The 20,192-nt window shown below is 37.1% G+C and overlaps 1 protein-coding gene across 1 annotated transcript; it reads left to right on the top strand.

Moving 5' to 3' along the window:
* The first annotated feature begins 8,248 nt into the window (after window positions 1–8,248).
* Window positions 8,249–14,176, top strand: LOC148689637 (1-aminocyclopropane-1-carboxylate synthase 1-like). The gene is made up of 3 exons (XM_088688690.1): window positions 8,249–8,513; window positions 11,459–11,589; window positions 13,973–14,176. Exons 1-3 carry the CDS (start codon window positions 8,343–8,345, stop codon window positions 14,055–14,057), a joined length of 387 nt encoding a protein of 128 aa, XP_088544816.1. The 5' UTR covers window positions 8,249–8,342; the 3' UTR covers window positions 14,058–14,176.
* The last annotated feature ends 6,016 nt before the right edge of the window (window positions 14,177–20,192 follow it).

The raw sequence follows: 20,192 nt of genomic DNA, 5'->3' as shown, positions 1-20,192 counted from the left end.
CATATGCCATTAGCAATCCCCAAGCCCTTTAAATCATAAATTGGATATGCGTCAATCTTATATATTCTAGTTAATTGGATTCGCTTTATCATTGTATTTGGATACCTGCGGGAATGAAGCAAACATGCGGCCGGGCAGCAGGTTGGTGGCCAAACTTCCCATATTGCATGCCAAAACACTTTCAACCCCATTTTTTTCTTCTAAAAAACAACATGTAGAACCAAACAAAGCGCTCTCTCTCTCTCTCTCTCTGAGCATGGGCATGCATGTAATATATGTTCCCCTTTACACTCCCTTCCACTCCCATTCCTTCACATGGACGACCATGTTATCCTCAAATGTATAGACTCTCGATGTATATATATGCATGTTAGCATGCACATGGTTTTAGCTACCCCCTTTACGATGTAGGGTTAGCTCGCGCTCTCTCTCTCTCTCTCTCGCTCTCTCTCTCTCTCTCTCGGTACTTGTTTACCTTGTAGTTCTTTGTTCACTTTGTCTCACCCAATTCCTTCACATGAGCAAACATTTTATCCAAATAATTTGTCTCAATATGCATGATTGTTAGCATGCACGCACATGGTTTTAGGCTTTTAGCTGCCCGGTCACATGAGCCATGTTATGGCACATTGGAACAATATTTTCCATTTTACCTAGGAGTTCTCACGTCATTGTCTTCCCTCTCCTTTATCATTTTGAATTTTAACACTAAAATCATAAGAAAAACTAACAAAAATGACTTCAAAACTTTGCATTTTAACAAAAAAATCACCTAATAACTTTATTTAATGATAAAAATTAGATAATATATATAAAAGCATTGGCCCACCGCCTCCCACCATTACCCCCCCCCTCCTCCCTAAAAAAAGCCACCTTTCCTCCTCGTCATTGAAGTGATCAAGTTTTTGATAAAAATCAAAGATGATTAGTAAAAATGATACTCCTCTCTACAAATGATGGTCCAATATCTACATCAATCTCTAGGAAATTGGCTTGCCTCAAATATTATAGGATACAACCTTTTTTGGTAGGTAAGCTTTTGTTGCAACATCATGCGCACTTGACCATCCAATATCCTTCAACAGTACTTGGAATTAACTTTAATCTTGCATTGCAAAACATGTCACTTCCATTCACAAACTTAGCCTTTAACAAAGCAAGATAACATAAACACACGTCTAGTACTATAATCTCGTAAAGTGTATTTCATGTGTATAATAAATTATATATATAAGTGATATATGTAGATTTCACTCGTACCTACTTAAGGAAAAATAAATAATATACGTATATACATAGTATAGTACTGTTAAGGTTCATAAACATTGTAGTACCGTTAAGGTTCATAAATATTGTAGTACCGTTAAGTTTCATAAGCAGTGTAATAAGTTTTATAAACAATATGTGTGAGGACACGTGGGTCCCGAGCGTTAGTTTTTTTTTATTTTTTATTTTTAATATTAAAATTATGTCTTTTTCATTAAAATTTAAGTTCTTTTGTTATTTTTATTAAAATTTAAGAGTTTTTCATTAAAATTTAAGTCTTTTCATTAAATAAAGTTATAGCATGGTTTTTGGTTAAAATAAACTTAGCTCAAGCCCTTTTCATGAAAGTTCCCAAAATCATAGGCTTTTAACCTATATTAGCAACAATGCTCACTTTTTAATACAACAATTAGATACCACCTTATGTGATGATTGATATGTCCTGACACGTAATCAATTGTATTCATGTTTTATTGTTGAGAGAGAATCCATTTCCGTAAAAGAATCTTCCACAGGTGTATAAGGAGTTGGATTGCTTATCATATTGTTAATTAATTTTATGGTCGAACTTCAACCTTCTTATTTATATTATTTTTAAATAATTTTATTTTTGATTAATTAGAGAATATAGTTGTGTTTACTCAGTTGGGATTATGAAGGATGGCAAGTCCAACATCAACCAAAACCTGAAGTCAATAAGCCGATATAAGTGAGGGATCCTTACTTATAATTAAAATGAATTAAGCCAACCCATGGACCTTGTGATCTTGAGTTTGGATTTGGGCTTGGGTATATATTAATATTAAAATATCAAGGATGGCTTTGGGTTTTGGGGCTCATCAGATGATTTAAGTATTGGGTTCACATTTTTGTTTTTTGATTCAGCTTTTTTGAAAGGATAAAGTTGCTTCAGTCAACAGTTGTAACAATTTCGAAAGGATAAGATTGATTTCAAAAGGTTGTAATTGTGATATCTCATCCCCAAAATTAGTATTTTATTTTATTTTAGACATATTACGGAGATTTAATTGAAGTTAGTTTGTTAATTCTCCGATTTCGAGAAAAGTGAAGTGAAGGGCATTTCTGCCATTTCAAATTTTACTCGACCTTTTCGGTCAATTCTTGAGTTGTTTAGGTAGAGCTTGATTCCACTAGCACGTAGGTGCAAACATATCTTAATTCCGAGTTAAAATGAAGAAGTTACGAGTCTTGAAAGTAATGAGACCTTTTAAACATGTGGACATCCTATAATTAGTAAGGACTATTTGTGGAAACCCAGAAATGGGTAAGTTTCTATTTCAGGAAACTGAACCCAAATCCCGAAACTAACCCAGAAAACCCACCCAATTGACCTCCGCGACCCATGAACTTCTGACGCCAATTCCAGTTAACTTCGGCGGTATTTTTCGACGCCACCACCACCATCTTGAATCTCTCATGTCCCTCTACAAAACCCACCTAAGAACCACCTTGATTAACCACCGTATGTGGCGGTGCGAGGCCATAAAAACCGACGAAAATCAACAATGCTCAGGCCACCCTTTTCATTTTTCTGGTGAATCGGCAAATTGATGACCGATTCCACCACTTGAAACTTATATCCCATCATCCAAGGAGTAAATCCCGATCATAATTGACCCTGTTGGACCACCATAGACGATGAATCGACGCCGGGAAGCTTTAGGCACCTGCCAGATTTATCATCAAAATTGATCATCTTCCGTCCACTTTTGGACTTTGTGGCAGGTATAAAACTTGTTCCTCTTGTTGAGTTCTATCTTCCTGTAAATTTTGGTAGAATTTAGAGTTAGTCGGAAAAGTGAATTTCCGGTCGCCGGAAACCACCACGCGTGGGGGAGAATCTGTTATCATGGATTTTGGACAGTGGGACATTCTCGATGTCCTGAGCCCATATCCAAAGTCCATTCATCGAAATTCGATACAATGTTTCAATTATTCAAGTTTTCGGATAATTGTACCGTTATACGATTTTTGTAATTGACAACAATCCGACCGTTGGATTGTTGTGCAATGAGCACCCTATTTATCAGTTGTTGGACCTTCGAGAACTTATGGATCGGGAATCCGATGAGTGGATCTTCTGAATTGAATTACCTAGGTTTGTTGACCTTAGAGGACCTTTGATAGACATTTGGCTTTTTAGTCAATGTACCCTATTTTAGTGTGCTGTTATTTTTAGAATGTTTTTAAGGCTTGATGGAGCTTAGTTGGCTCATGACGATGATATGTCGTTCTCGGTTGACGTGCATTTTGATTTACGGTGGCACTTGGCCTTGTTTTACGTGTTGGTCTTATTAAGTTTCCTAAGTGGGATTTTGTATGTTGTATTAGGTTCTTGGAGGCGGAGTTAGTGAATGTAGAAGTGCAAATAACTCAGGCGAGTGACATTAATATTATGTAATATGGTTATCACCTGTGAAATTCCTTGTTATATACTTTGTGGATATAACATGGATTTACAAATGATTTTATGGAAATGTGTGCTACCATACTATGTTTACTTGATGGTGCTATCGGAAATATATATATATATATATATATATATATATGTGCTATGCTTGAAATGATTGTGATATGTGAGGCTAGTAGAAGACCGTTAACCCAGTACATGGGGTAATGTGGGATTTAATCAGAATCTGCACCATATGGCAGTGGTACATGGATGGTCTTGCTTGGTTAATCCGCAATGAGGGACCATACTACCTTGGGATTGTACTTGGTTAATCCGCGATGGGCGATCCTTATTACTTAGGTATGGCCATACATACATATTTAAGGGTGATCATGCTTGGTTAATCTGCGATGTGTGATCACTATTTATAGTATTCGTAGAAGTGACTCTGCTTGGTTAATCCACTATGGGGGGTCACTACCTACATGATGTTCTTAGGAGTGATTTTTCTTGGCCAATCCGCAATGGGGGACCACATCCTGATCGGTTGCCTAATGTAGGATTCAGCCGAACTGTGTCTCTCTATAGCCCTAGACTGTTGTTTGTTACATATATGAAAGTTAAGGTTGAAAGCTTGTGTGACTCAATCTAAAAAGTGACGATTGAACCAATTAGTTCACATGATGGTGTTGCCTAAAAGATAACAGATTTAGATGTGACTCATTCCTACTCGTAACGAAGAGATGCAATGAGGAAAAGATACCAATCTTATTCCTACACATAAATGTATTTATGATGGTGTGACATTCCTACACAACTTCGGGTTGTGTGATGACTGAATGTTATCTTGATAGACGTCGTGAGATTCAGAATTGAATAACCATTCTTATATGTAATAATGAGGCGTATGGTGGTTAAATTATGAAATTTGTGGCAATTGGACCCTTGTGATTACTCGAAAATGATGAAAGGCGAGTGGTGAGTCACAATCTGAAAGGAATGACGGAATAATATTGACAATGATGATATTGATGGTTGATACGTTATACAGAGAAATGTCATATGTGGATGTAGTACTACTTTGACATTTAATCATTTGATGTTATTTTTTTTTCACATATGTTGTATTATTGTCACTCACACGAGCTTCGCAGCTTATCCGGGTTTTGCTTTGCCCGGTTTGTCCTTATGACGTAGGGTTATTTTGCAGAGTAACGGGTAGCAATTAGAGGAGAAGATTGCAGGTGGTGTAGCTATTATGAGCAGTGCACTTGAGAATAGGATTGCCACTCTTTGTTGTAAGTTACTTTCGTTGATGCTCTGATGTATATTATATGTATGAGTCTTGGTGACTATATATTTTATATTGTACCGCTACAGTCCTTGATCGTGCGTTGATTTCGGGTGTATCTTGGGATCTGGCCGTGACAATAATTGCATCCAACAATTGCAAACGTTGGGATTAAGCCATTATATATATGGTTGCAGGATTAAATGAAAGCATGCTTTTTAATCTTTCACTGAGAAACACATATCAATTGGCCAAGAATTCAAGTTCTAGTGCAAGAACTTAGATTAGATAGTTATATCCTGCAAGATAGATGTCTGCGAACTATTGCACTGGTGTGGGGATGTATTTCTGTCTTAGGAGATTGCTATCTTTTTCGAAAACAAGTCAGTGATATTTGTTGTGATTTTATTTACAACTTCATTAATTATTCATATTGTGGTTTAATTATTACATATATTATATAATCCGTATTTGATTGGTTTTAACAATCTAAGACAAAAATATGGATCAATCAAATGTTTGTGTCATTAAGCAACACATTGAGAAACCTGAGAAATTCAAGGGAGTTGATTTCAAACGTTGGCAACATAAGATTTTGTTTTACTTGACAACTTTGAACTTGAATCATATCATTATAACTGAAGCCCTTAAAGTAGCAGAATAGGGAGATATCAATGCTAAAATTCTGCAGGCCATGGAAGCTTGGACTCATAGTGAATTTCTATGTAGGAACCTTGGACTCACAATGAATTTCTATGTAGGAACTACATTTTGAATGCTTTAGATGACCCTCCTTCATATAAGACGGCTAAGGAACTGTGGCAGTTCTAGACAAAAAATATAAGTCTTAAGTGCCTAGTTCCGAGAAGTTTGTGATTGAAAAATTTATGTATTATACGCTTCATTTGACAGAACCATTTAGCCGTCGAATTTGGACCGACTCGCTTTGGGATCAGTCAATCTGACAGATGGAATTAATGAATAATATAGGAGGAGATTTCTTGTTTTTTGTGTACACACCACAAGTGCAAGGTCTCATCATTACAAGCTTTAGGGCACGATGTTTAAAGGCACACGTCATGAATCCAAAACGGCTCCACTTCAACTCTAAGAGTTGGATCAAACATACATAAAGATTGAAGACTAAACGATACGTATTCCAGCTTATTCCGAAATGCATGGTTTTTGGATAACAATCCATCCTTAAGGGAATGGGTTGCATCTCAAAGGCATAGTTAAGGGCAATTGTAAGACCATGATTTTCTAGAGCCGAGTAAAGCTGATCCGAATACAGTTATCTTAGGAGTCTAGTCATGGACACACTAGATTTGGGCGGAGTTGGATTATATGGAGTAGCGGTGCCACCATCACCTTATTCCAGGGCAATATGCAGAGTCCAAGCAATTCAGCTGGATGACCATGCTTCATCTACCATTGTTGTTGCGTCTTCCATCTTTAACACCAGCAAAGGAAGAAATGACTCGTGTCACGAATTTGATCCACATGATTTGTGACGACTTTAGACCTACATCACTCACCAGAGTCGTTAAGGGAATTGATGCAAAACATGAAATAAAAACATACATTTGGTATATTGCACAATAAATTATTGAAAGATAAATTTATATACTGGAATAAAGAGGGTGTTGTAAAACAATAGATTGCTGGCTAATTACTGAGAAATGCTTGCAAGAATAGCCCTTAAAGCGAGAGATTTTTCAGTCTGACCGGAACACGAGATGATATATCACGTGTCACTATACAAATTGTGGGATATGTGTGTTAAAAAGTTAATAACTTAAAAAATAAAATTTCTCATCACTTATATAAAAACATATGGTATACTATCCGTGTTCCGTTTATAATGAAAAATTTCTTCCTTCAAGCGAGTTTGCACATACTTGCTAGACACGTGGATTTCCACTTGGAGTAATAAATAGTGCAGTTTGGACTACTAAAACCAAAATAAAATGCTAATCAGGAAAGCTTCATTCCTAGATGGGAAGCTTCACTCCTAGATACATAAACACCACACATCCAGAGAAAAATACCTAATTGACAAGAAAATGAAAAACAACTCTATATGGATTTGAAAAACAACCAAATGATGTGTTTGTATACACCTTAATCTCGTATTTACTATAAACAAATGAAGTTGATATTGAACTCTAATTTGAATAAAAAATATTATGTCGATCGTTTTATATTGTGCGTAACATATGATAAATATCAATTATAAGAAAATTATTAGGCTGGCCGCCACACCGCCCAATATAAAGATTGTTTGAAAAAGTGATGTACTTTGAGAACCACCAAGAGGTACTCTGCCGCCACACCGCCTACCGCCTACTATAAAAGGATGGTTCGTGAAAAAGTGGTGTACTTTGAGAACCACCAAGAGGTACTCGCCACACCGCCCATTATAAAGAATGTTTGCCGGTGCACACGTGGTTGTGCAGTTTTTAACATGCTTGATGGTTCGGTATCATGTACAACACTCAAGCAATTACGACATATTGACCAACACTAACAAATTCTCTTACTTCCGCTCTTAGACCATCTTCAATTTTTAAGCTAAAATTTAAAATTTTTAACTTATAAAATTTAGGTATTAATCTAGAAATAATATTTTTATTCAAATTTTTCTGGGTTAAAATTTGAACCCCAAATCATTAAAGAATGAATTTAGGCTATTTTTTTTTCTTCTTAAAGTAACATTTTTAAAAGAAAAAAAATTATGTAGACTATCATAATTTAATTTTATAAACATTTTAACCTAAAAATATTTAAATTTCGACAAATATTGAAAAATAACTAACCGACACTATGAAAGAATATGAAACACATAAAGGAATTTTTTTTAATTACTTGAGCCGTTGGATTTAAATTTGGAACGTTGATTTTTTTTTTTTTTTTTTTTTTTTTCCGTTGGATTCAATGAATTTATAAATATAAAACTAAAAAAAATATACATATATGGTGGATTAGCCCTACCAACCAAAGGGAATCTTGGGCTAAATTTGGCACATAAATGAGTTTTGAGTTTTAACTCATATTTGTCCCAAAGGTTGGAGCAAGTTAGAATAAGTTTAGAACCTCAAATTTAAGTTTTACTTCAAGGTTGGAGTAGGTCTTAGGGGTCGGTTTTTCCACATTTGAATTTCGAGATTGACTTTTCCTCAAATTTTGCTTCCTGTGCTGCTTGCCAATCAATCTTCCACTGCCTATAAATTCCACAACTGCTTTACCCTTTGCTTCACACTTCATTGCTTGAAAAAACAATCACTATTGTCGTTCCAGACTTCCAGTAATGGTATTATCATTTCCCCACAAGCTTTGTAGCTTGTGTGTTTGTTCTTTGGAACTAAGAAAATGGCCTCATCTGCAAGTGAAAATCGCTTAGTGTTATCCAAGATTGCAACCAATGGAAAACATGGTGAGAACTCTCCGTACTTCGACGGATGGAAAGTGTACGATCAAAACCCTTTTCACCCAACTGAAAATCCTGAGGGTGTAATCCAGATGGGCTTTGCAGAAACTCAGGTTTGCACTGTGCTCCGTTGTTTTTCTTCTTCACATTTAGTTTTTTCAGTTACAAGGAGGTCAAAGGGCCGGGGTGGGGGATTCAAACTCTTGCCTTGGAGTCCCACTAAAAATATTCACTTAGAGGTTTCATCATAAAATCAATTGGTAACGGTGAGAGTAGCTCATAAGCACATGCAAAGTTTCTTCTTTAGGATTCACTCTCAACTTGCTTCCTCACGTGTGGCTGTTGGGCTTCACATATGAAACAACTGTTGTGCCTTGGTTGATTATCTTCACCAACATACAAACCCACAGTTGAATAGTTTAAAATACGAGAAATAAAGACACCGAGAAATTTACGAGGTTCGGCAAAAACCTGCCTACGTCCTCGGAGAGATATTGCTCTTCACTATGAGAAAAACAGTACAAGTTACACATGAGTTAAATCGACATAACCCAATCCCATATCACTTGTACACCCTCTCACAGAATTTTCCCAAGAGCCTCACTCTACCCCAAGAGTTCTTTCACAAGAGATTTTTCACTCTAGCTCTCTAGATTTTTTCTCACCCTTGCCCCCTTGTTTAGCCAAATGCTCTCACCATCTCTTTTTATGCTTTTCTTCATCCTAGCCAAATAATTATGGCTTTGAAAAAGCCACAAAACAAGGAGCAAATTAAGCCACAAAATAAGCCACAAAACAAGCCACAAAACAAGGAGCAAATTAAGCCACAAAATAAGCCACAAAACAAGCCACAAAACAAGGAAACATAATCCTCATCATGATGTTCCCTCATCAATTTTGTTTTGTTTCCTAGCCTAATTTGGCCACTATCCAACAATCTCCACCTTGGCCAAATTGTACCAAAGTCCATTGGCCTTACGTACCAGCATGCACACTCTGAATCAACCTCGTTGGTCCTGTTCCGATTCAGTCACTGCCAATGCATGTGCAGCTGCTGCAAGCAAAAAAAAACATTTAGCTTCAGACAGGATCTCGACACATCCTCGTCTCCTATAGCAGGTTTTCCTCCTCTTCATTGTCTGCAACTTGGAAACTTGTCAGTGCACCCATTTCCAGCAACACCCGTCGAGCCAGACAAACATTCCTCACACTTCTCATTCTTCAGGACCATCTCATCACCTGTGAATCCCATAGCTCCACCTGCTGCAAAACCCCTGCAACACTTGAGACTATACATCACCAGGAGATGTGTTGCTTCGAGTACCTAGAGGGCATACTCGAAGTCTTCCGCCACAAAATTGCTGCTACCTGGACCAAGATCATCCTTTCTTTTTCTCAAAGGACAATTTATCCTTTTATGCCCGAATTCTTTGCAGTCATAGCATTGTGGTCCCTTGCCTTTGGAGCTTGATTTGAACCTGCTGTCTCTCTCAAATCCTCCTCCCAATTTTCTTCCATGATTCCAACCTTGAACAGCTAAAGCAGTCTCGTGCCCACCATCAACAATGGTCTTTCTCTTTTGTGTATCATAAGACACCAAAGAAGCCTGCACCTGCTCCAAACTTACTGTATCTTTTCCATGCAATAAGGTTGTCACAAGATTCTCATATGAATCTGGAAGTGAGGTAAGAAGTAAGAGGGCTTTATCTTCTTCCTCAACCTTAACATCAACTTTCCTCAATTGATCCAAGTATCCATTGAACACATTCATGTGGTCCATGAGATTCCCGCCTTCATCCATCTTCAGCTTGTACAGCTTCCTCTTCAGATGTAACTTGTTGGTCAAACTCTTAGCAATATAGAGTTTTTCCAACTTCTCCCACAGTGCAGGCGCAGAATCTTCATCCATAACATTGTTGATAATGTTATCAGCTATGCAGTGTCGAATCGTGCTAACACAACGCGACTCCAGCTCCTCCCACTGGTCATCTGTCATTTCTTTAGGCTTCCCATCTTTTCCCTTCAAAGCTCTAACCAAGCCTTGTTGAGTCAAGACATCCTTTACTCTCATCTGCCAGAGAGTAAAACTGCCCTTCCCATTAAACTTCTCAACTAAAAACGACATGTTTGTAGTCATCATGGTGAATAATAAATCTGAACCTTCAATGAACCAAAGCTTCCAACAAAGCTCTGATACCAATTGTTGTGCCTTGGTTGATTATCTTCACCAACATACAAACCCACAGTTGAATAGTTTAAAATACGAGAAATAAAGACACCGAGAAATTTACGAGGTTCGGCAAAAACCTGCCTACGTCCTCGGAGAGATATTGCTCTTCACTATGAGAAAAACAGTACAAGTTACACATGAGTTAAATCGACATAACCCAATCCCATATCACTTGTACACCCTCTCACAGAATTTTCCCAAGAGCCTCACTCTACCCCAAGAGTTCTTTCACAAGAGATTTTTCACTCTAGCTCTCTAGATTTTTTCTCACCCTTGCCCCCTTGTTTAGCCAAATGCTCTCACCATCTCTTTTTATGCTTTTCTTCATCCTAGCCAAATAATTATGGCTTTGAAAAAGCCACAAAACAAGGAGCAAATTAAGCCACAAAATAAGCCACAAAACAAGCCACAAAACAAGGAGCAAATTAAGCCACAAAATAAGCCACAAAACAAGCCACAAAACAAGGAAACATAATCCTCATCATGATGTTCCCTCATCAATTTTGTTTTGTTTCCTAGCCTAATTTGGCCACTATCCAACAACAACCTGTTATAATACTGTTCCAATATCATAAAGAAAGTTGAAGTTCCACTATAAAACCAATTGGCAATATGGAGAGTAATCCAATCTCTTATAAGTTCTTGCAAAGTTTTTCCTTTTACTGTGTGGTGAGATTGTTTTACCTTCACATCTTCACAAGCCTCTTTTCCTTATTCATGAGGAATCCCTTGTTTTTCTACCAAACACAAAATGCAGAAGTTATTACATTATAGTTAAGAAGTAATTAATCTACCAAAATGCATGGTTTAACTTTCATTTGTTTCCAGCTTCCCTTTGATTTGGTTGAAGAGTTGATTAGGAAATATCCCAAAGCCTTATTTGCACTGCTGAAGGAGTTGAGAAGTTCAGAAACGTGGCCAATTTTCAAGACTACCATGGCTTCCCAAAGTTCAGACAGGTATATACACACATATGCATGCATGGCATGGTCCACGGAAATCATTTATTTAGTAATTGGCGCTTTATACTTGCATGATATTAATTAATTTTCAGGCCATTGCTACGTTCATGTCGAAAGCATGAGGTGGTTGAGTCATATCTGATTCTCACCGAGGCGAAGCCACCGGAGCAAACGAGCTGGTCATGTTCTGTTTAGCCGACCCCGGGGATTTCAAATATTGTGTGAAAATTGTTTTAGTTTACGTAGGTACTTTGATAATTATATTCCGTGCTGAATAGTTGAGTGCTTAAATCCTCAAGAGCCTCCATAGCCATCATTTTTTTTTTCGAGTAAAATACAAAAAAACTACCTCAACTATTGTGTCACGGCACTTTCATACATCATCTTTTAACATTGACAATGTCATACTTCATTTTTAGAATTCGGTACAATGTTATACCTTCCGTTACTTGTCCGTTTACTTTTTAGTTAAATACTGACGTGACTTGATTCAGGACCCATTTTTCATTAAAATATTATTAAAAACTAAAAAAATGATTAAATATTTTTAAAATAATAAAGAAAAGTATTATTATTATTATTTTTTTTTTTTGAAAACCCATTAACCCCCCTGCCGGAAGAAGAAGAGGAAGAAAAAAAAAATCCAAAGTGAACCCAGTTCGTCCCTCCTTCCCGAAAAAAAAAAACCCAACCCTCTGCCAACCCTAAATCCACCACCCTCATCCATTCTCCACATCCTCTTCCGCACCCATCCTTTATCTTCTCCGCGCACCCATCTTCTCGTCGACGGGATCTGGGTTTTTTTTTTTTTTTTTTTTTTTTTGGGTTGCAGGAGGGAGAAAAAAGGGGGGGGGGGTTGGTGGGGAGGGGGGGAAGACAAACTGAGGGTGGGTGCGAGGGTAAGACAAATTGGAAAATTTTTTTTTTGAGGGATTGGAGGTGGGGGGAAGAAGATGAAGATGGGGGAGAGGGGAGAGGGGAGTGGGGAGAGGAAGGGGGGAGGGGGAGGGGGAGGGACGAACTGAGGGTTGTTTTTATTTATTTTTATTATTTTAATATTTAAAAAATATTAAATATTTTTTTTAGTTGTTAATAATATTTTAATAGAAAGTGAGTCCCTAACCAAGCCACGTGAGTATTTAATTGAAAAGTAAACAGTTAAGTAACGGAAGGTATAATATTTGATCAAATTCTAAAGATAAGGTATGACATTATCAATAAATAGTTAAGATAGTTTATTATATTTTGCCCTTTTTTTCCTCATTCGTTTGGTTGACTACGTGTTCTTTAATTTGTACATACAATCTAGCAGTAGGTTTTAGAATTTTTGGTAGAAAGAAACTTGTGGTGTCCAAGTCATGGGCTTGTCCAGAAGGTTTTGAAATCCTTAAATTTAACACATATTTGGGCTTTTATGAAGGTCACCAGATTTGGTCCAACTCAGATAGAGAGTTGGAATTTTCATATCTGGTACGCACCTATGTGTGTTTAGGGTCATAATGAAATATAAATAAGGATTATAGTTCAATAAGTTAGGTGGACGATCACAAGCTTTTTATTTTTATTTTTTTTAATATATATATATATATATATATATATATATATATATATATATATATATATCTATGTATGTATCTATGTATGTGGGAAGGTCCAAAAATTCTGAATTTCGCCTAATCTTACTCATCATTCTATACTTAATTCTAATGATCACGTATTTTAATTGGTATGATATGTTTTTAAAAGAGGAACAACTGGTGGTAAGCCACAGTTATTCATCCCTTCTGGAGAATGGGAAGACTCACATAGACATTTTAGTCTTTCCTGGCCACAAGTTTGGCTTCCAACCAGCGGGTTTCGAACCCAAGACCTCCAGTTTTTAATTTGAATGAAGCCTACAATCCGTCATTTACCACTGAATCACGAGCTCGTGATTATTTTATCAAACTTGCAATATTATTAATGTGGATTTTAAGAACTAGTTAAGACTTTTTGACTCCACAGTTAGAAATTTACTATAAGATCAAAGCCATACGCATCATACTCAACCATCCATATTCACATTGGATGATAATTTAAATCAGATTAGTCTCTGTTGTTTACAGCTGGATGTTTAGGCAAAACTTCAACTTCGTCAATTTCCTTCCCATAATTGTTTAACGTCTTTATCTTTATACCATAATGTTAAATTTCCCAATTAGCTTCAATTTCCGTTCTCATATATTTCTCACCAAATTTGATATGCTCAGTGTACCTCTCATTTTCTTATATCGATATGTACAAGCATGAAGAAATTGCTAATTACAAGTCACCAAGCTAAATTAGAAGCTTAACTAATTTTACTCGTAAATTAATTACGATTTCATGTATCTAACTGCAGATTTTACCGAGACCTCGGATGGAGAACTGGAGTCCAAATTGTCCCCCTCGATTGTGATAGCTCCAAGAATTTCAAAATAACCTAAGAAGCACTGGAAGCAGCTTATGAAAATGCCCAAAAAACAACAACAATGTGAGGGGCTTGATCATAACAAAAGCATCAAATCCATTAGGCACAACCCTTGACAAAGACACACTTGAAAGCCTTGTCACATTCATCAGCCAAATGAACATGCACTGTGGCTTATGAAAGTGACAAGGCTTTCAAGTGTGTCTTTGTAAAGGGTTGTGCCTAATGGATTTGATGGATTCGATGGCTTTATTATGATCAAAGCTTTCAGTTGGGTGAAAAGGAGTTGGGTTTTTCGCCGAATTCTCTTTGTGAGGATTCCAGAGATTCATGAATCGTGTCTGTTAATCGTACATTATGAGGTCAGAAATTATTTTAAATATTTTTATTGAAAAATGAACATAAACAGTATTTGATAAAAACTAACCGTACGATATACGATGAACGGATACGATTCATGGATTCATAAAATCCTTACAAAAATGATCCGTAGAGGATTCTGCTGGGGTGGGGGTGAAACGTTTTGATCGTACGCTTTCCATCTGTCGTAGTACGGAGAGTTCTCACCATGCTTTTCATTGGTTGCAATCTTGGATAACACTAAGCGATATTCACTTGCAGATGAGGCCATTTTCTTGGTTCCAAAGAACAAACACACAAGCTATATGGCTGGAGGGGGAATGATAATACTATTATTGGAAGTCTGGAACGACAATAGTGATTGCTTTTCAAAGCAATGAAGATGAAGCAAAGGGTAAGGCAGTTGTGGAATTTATAGGCGTGGAAGATTGATTGGCAAGCAGCACAGGAAGCAAATTTGAGGGAAAAGTCCATCTTTCAAATGTGGAAAAACTGACCCCTAAGAACGGAAGTAACAGATTTAATTGTGGTAGTTTTGGTCAATGGGTCGTAATCGCTTCCATGTTGTACATGATACCCAGCCATCAAGTATGTAAAAACCTGCACAACCAGGTGTACACCGGCAGTGTACCTCTTGGTGGTTCTTATAGTTGGTGGTGTGATGGTCAAACTATTAGTTTTCTTATAATTGATATATTGTATGATATTATCACACAATATAAGAGCTCAATCTCGACTTTATTTGTTTATAATAAAATATAATACTAACATGTATACAAACACATCATTTAGTAGTTTTTTAAATTCATCTAGAAAGTTGTTTTTCATTTTCCTGTTAATTAGGTATTTGCTTTTGTTTTCATTTTATTTTTGGCTGGATGTTATGTTTCTAGGAATGAACCTTCCCCGAAACACTATGAGTTTGGCTAGCATTATCTAATTAGTTATGTACCTTTAGTTTTCTAGAATATTTTCTTATAAGTTATAAGCCTTTATTTCGTATGTCTTTTCATACCGGCAGTGTACCACTTGGTGGTTCTTATAGTTGGTGGTGTGACGGTCAAATTAATAGTTTTTATTTTTTTTATTTTTAAAATTTGATATATTGCATGATATTATGCACACAATATAAGACGGTTGAAATGATATCATTTATTTAAATTAGAGCTTAATTTCGACTTCATTTGTTTATAATGAAATACAATATTGACGTGTATACAAACATGTCATTTGGTGGTTTTCTAAATCCATCTAGAAAGTTGTTTTTCATTTTCCGGTTAATTAGGTATTTGCTTTTGTTTTCATTTTATTTTTGGCTGGATGTGGTGTTTAAGTTTCTAGGAATGAAGCTTCACCGAAACACTATGAGTTTGGCTAGCGTTATCTAATTAGTTATCTACTTTTAGTTTTCTAGAATATTTTCTTATGAGCCTTTATTTCGTATGTCTTTTCATATTTCTTACTTGAAGTTGTAAGTCTATAAATATATATTTATAAGGAAGAAAAGAAGGTAGAAATTATTTGAATTTTCACTTTGAAATTTGAGTTGTAAACTCGTTTTTAAGTGTCTTTCTCTTGTTTAAGAGTTTGTTACTTTGTTCTTCAGTTGTATATACGTCATAGGTTGTTACTAGAAGTGAATCTCTTAGGGCTTTTAGGTCTCTCCTGGCACAAGAAGATAGTGGACACTACTTCTCTATCATATCTTTTCATTTTTATTTCCCACCACATTGCCTTCCTACATCAGTTGGTATCAGAGCATCAACTTGATCCAAGAGTAATGCTATATCAAAGATAATGATGTCAGTTCGAGTTCCTACTACGACAATCAAGTTAGTCAACAAATCTATAATTCTTAAGACCTGAAAATCCTAAGAACTTCACTTCTACTACCAGCTTAGACAACTAGAAGAAAGTACAAATCAACAAACTCTGAAACAAGAGTAAGGCACTTACCAATGAGTTTACAACTCAAATTTCTATATGATAATTCAAACAACTGTTATCTCCCTTTTTACCTTCCAAATACATATTTATAGGCTTACAACTTCAAGTGAGAAATGTGAAAAGACATATATAAGAAAATATTCTAGAGAACTAATAAATACATGATTAATTAGATAATACAAGTAATATAATTAGCCAGCACCATAAATATATTAAAAATAGCTCATGTCTTCCTTCTCCACTCACTAGGAGTTTGAAAGCTTCAATCAACAGAGTCCTATGCGCACTAGAATGGATAGCACATGTCGTAGATGAAGCTTCTAGACCAACATCTTCCCTGGGCTCTGTATGATTTCAAGAGTTAGTCACCAGGAATGGTAGAGAGAGTTCCTTTTTTGTTCGTTTGACCCATGAAAAATGCTTTTTATTGGTCTCTCAATAGGCGAAGCAAAACAGAACTACGCTCAATCTAGCACTAGTAATGAGGAAAAATAGGTCTTTTGCCTAGTAGTCGTCTTTCTCTTGTCTAGATCGGAAGTTGGAAATAAGGAGTTCGGTATTGAACGATAAAGTTTTTAGACAGAATTGAGAAGAAAGTTATGTTTCAGCTCATTTTGAGGGGGACTTGGTATATGGTGTTCCAATTTCTCCCTTTTATTCCTTTCTTCCACCTTTTGCCTCTGTTTCCTTTTGTGGAAATTTTCAGGTCGACGGGCCGAGGGCCCACTCCAACAACACCGATACTGTCCCCACTTAACCACCTGCACAATCCTCAGGTGTGGGGTTTTATCACAAAAGGCCTCGGTGTTAATTAGAGAAGGGTATTTCTATTTAAAGCACTCTTCTCTTCTCCCTCTGTCCGATGTGGGACTGGGGGTTCCAACACTCCCCCGCACGTGAGACCCCACTTATGGGTCACACGTGAATTTCCACACATCGGCAACCACGTGGAGCCATGTCGGGACTCACCCAATCACGCGGGGCCAATGGGGACCCACCTAAACACGTGGCATCTTTGGCCTACGTGGACAATCACGCGGGGCCAATGGGGACCCACCCAATCACGTGGCAGTACAGGCCCGTCCCCTGGCTCTGATACCATGTGGAAATTTTCAGGTCGACGGGCCGATGGCCCACTCCAACAACACCGATACTGTCCCCACTTAACCACCTGCACAATCCTCAGGTGTCGGGTTTTATCACAAAAGGCCTCGGTGTTAATTAGAGAGAGGTATTTCTATTTAAAGCACTATTCTCTTCTCCCTCTGTCCGATGTGGGACTGGGGGTTCCAACACCTTTCGTCTTCCTTCCCCCTTTTCTACCTTTTCTCCTTCTTTCCACCTTTTCCCTTTATTTTTTTCCCACCTTTTTTCTCCTCATTTCCCCCACGTTCCCCAATCCAGATCGGCTTTATCCTTCTCTGACTTCACAGTCCGGCTTGGCTCCCACTTTTTTCAACGCGATTTTTCGCGCTTCTCCCGGAAGGTGAGTAGAGCTTTTGCTCGGGTGTTCACACCACCTCCTTCCTTTGGTTTGCCTTGGTTGGCACTGTTGCTAGTGGGTTTTGTCTTGCTAGCTTCCTTCGATTTGTGGCAGCTATTGCTATGGTGTGATGTGAAGGAGTTTGGGCTCTATTTTGGGGTCCTGTTGTTACTCTGTTTTCATCCAGTTTTGGGATTATAGTTTTGTTGCTTTTCGATGGTTGCAAGGGCTGTTCGTTTGGTAAGTGGGTTGACGGGGGAGGGAGGAAGTTGCTAGGGTTTACTTTGGTGTTTTTCCTGTTCAGGCCTCAAAACTATGTTTTGAGTTGTTGGGTTACCATGGAGGTCCGTCTTTTTGTTGGGTGTTTCTTGTATTTGGGCCTTCCCTGTTGTAATATGTTGTGTTATAAACAAAGTAAGCCTTTGTCCAAAAAAAAAAAAAAAAAAAAAAAAAAAAACTACATTTTGTGTAGTACACCTCTTTATTCCTGCACGTAATTTATCTTCTAATAATATATTGTGCTCCATGCCAGATGGATATTTTTTTATTTCACGTCCTGCATCAGGAACTCTGTGAAATATTTGATGGACCTGGCTTCGATTTACACCTCTTCTAAGTCGACTCGCCGAAATCTCCGTCTTTATCTTCAATGCTCGCATATTTCGCCATTCTCTCTTGAATTTCGCTTTCCAAATTCCTGCAAAATCCTAACTTTTCTTCACTCCTCTACTCCAGTCTAGCTTCCTAATCCAGAATTGATTCTCTTTTCGATGTGGGTTTCTATTGTTCCTCTGTTTATTCGGTTCTCACCAACAAGCCCCAAAATTTGCTCGTCAGAGACGACGACCTGTATGGTGCAAATTTGTACCAGATTAACATCAAGGCGTTCTTCTACGACGTGTAGGAAGAAGGGTGATGATGGCGGTGGCTGGTAGGAGTGACAGAGGGGCGAATGATGGTGAAGATGGGGGACAAGGATTATCTGTCTTTCCACTTCCGGTGCCCTTGTCACGCTCCGATCCCAACATAAGTTCAGGATCGACACATGACGTCACCCAAATACTCATATAACTCACATATCCCGTCTCAGGAATATGGCAATCACAATTCGAGAATCAAATTGCAAAGAAATCTTTCGTTTACCTTATGACTGCATCTAACCTCCTCGTTAGACTGCCTACGTACCCTCAAATAGGGATCAAGCCATTCGTACTTCATTTCCACAAAACCATACGTTTATTCTACTAAGTTCAAGCAGAGAAGCATAGCATTCCTCAATCATTTATTATAACTTGACAACATGTAATTCCTGGACTCAGACTACAAAACCAACCTCCATGAAAACATGATTTCTCTCCCATCCAACATATAAATCATTATATCTCATCATGATATCACAATTCCCAACATACATCATATTTAAGAACCGACGAAACACAAAACCATTCTCTAGCCGCATTAATTAATTAATTTGATCAAAGTAATAACAATCATTCCCATATCTTCTAAATTCATACCTTATGAAATCATAATCGAATCATGAAAAATCCCGAAGGAGTCACTCAGACGTCCAACATCTTTTCTAACTCAATTCACAAGACTCTCGAAACCATTGACACAAATATATATATATATATATATGTATATATATAACTAAGGCTAGAGTTACATAGTTAGGCCAAGCCTACTTCTCCAAACAATGGGATTTTAGTCCACTCCACAAAATTCAACAACCTCGGGTTCCGGACCACTCAACGGAACCAAACCAAATATGATCGTCTAAAAATGTACCATGTACAACCAATTATCATCACCTCTAGAATGCGTATGGTCCCCCATCGCGGATATACCAAGCAAGACCATCCATGTACCACAACTACTTGGTGCAATCTCATCATCACACATTAACATAATTATACGCATACCTGCTATTGATTCCACATATTAACCAGCATCCAACTATATGGAGTACAACACAAGGAATTCCCTTAATTACTAATTCTACTAAAAATCTAATAAAGTACCCAACTCATCTCCTGACTTCAATCTTCATCTCATGCTAGGTAGTAATGCCAAGTTCACATAGGTATTCAGTTGACAAGCATAAGCATATCCAAATAATTATCAAACAATATTTAGATCCCATAATTGTCATAACATTCATCATAATTATCATTCACATTATTAAAAATTTAATCACACACACACACACATATATATCACAACATCAATACACAAGTCAAGTCATAGTTAATTAGCTTCGGTTTATGGATAAATATATAAAATTCACATTTCAATAGAAATCATAATTATAATACCAATTAATATTCGCAAATGATAATAATATAAGAAATTAAGATA

The sequence above is a fragment of the Pyrus communis genome, chromosome 17 (assembly GCF_041283825.1).
Source record: "Pyrus communis isolate YQ-2024b chromosome 17, ASM4128382v1, whole genome shotgun sequence".
Classification (NCBI taxonomy): domain Eukaryota; kingdom Viridiplantae; phylum Streptophyta; class Magnoliopsida; order Rosales; family Rosaceae; genus Pyrus; species Pyrus communis.
Note: the sequence above shows the minus strand (reverse complement) of the source record. Positions and strands in the feature narration are given on the sequence as shown.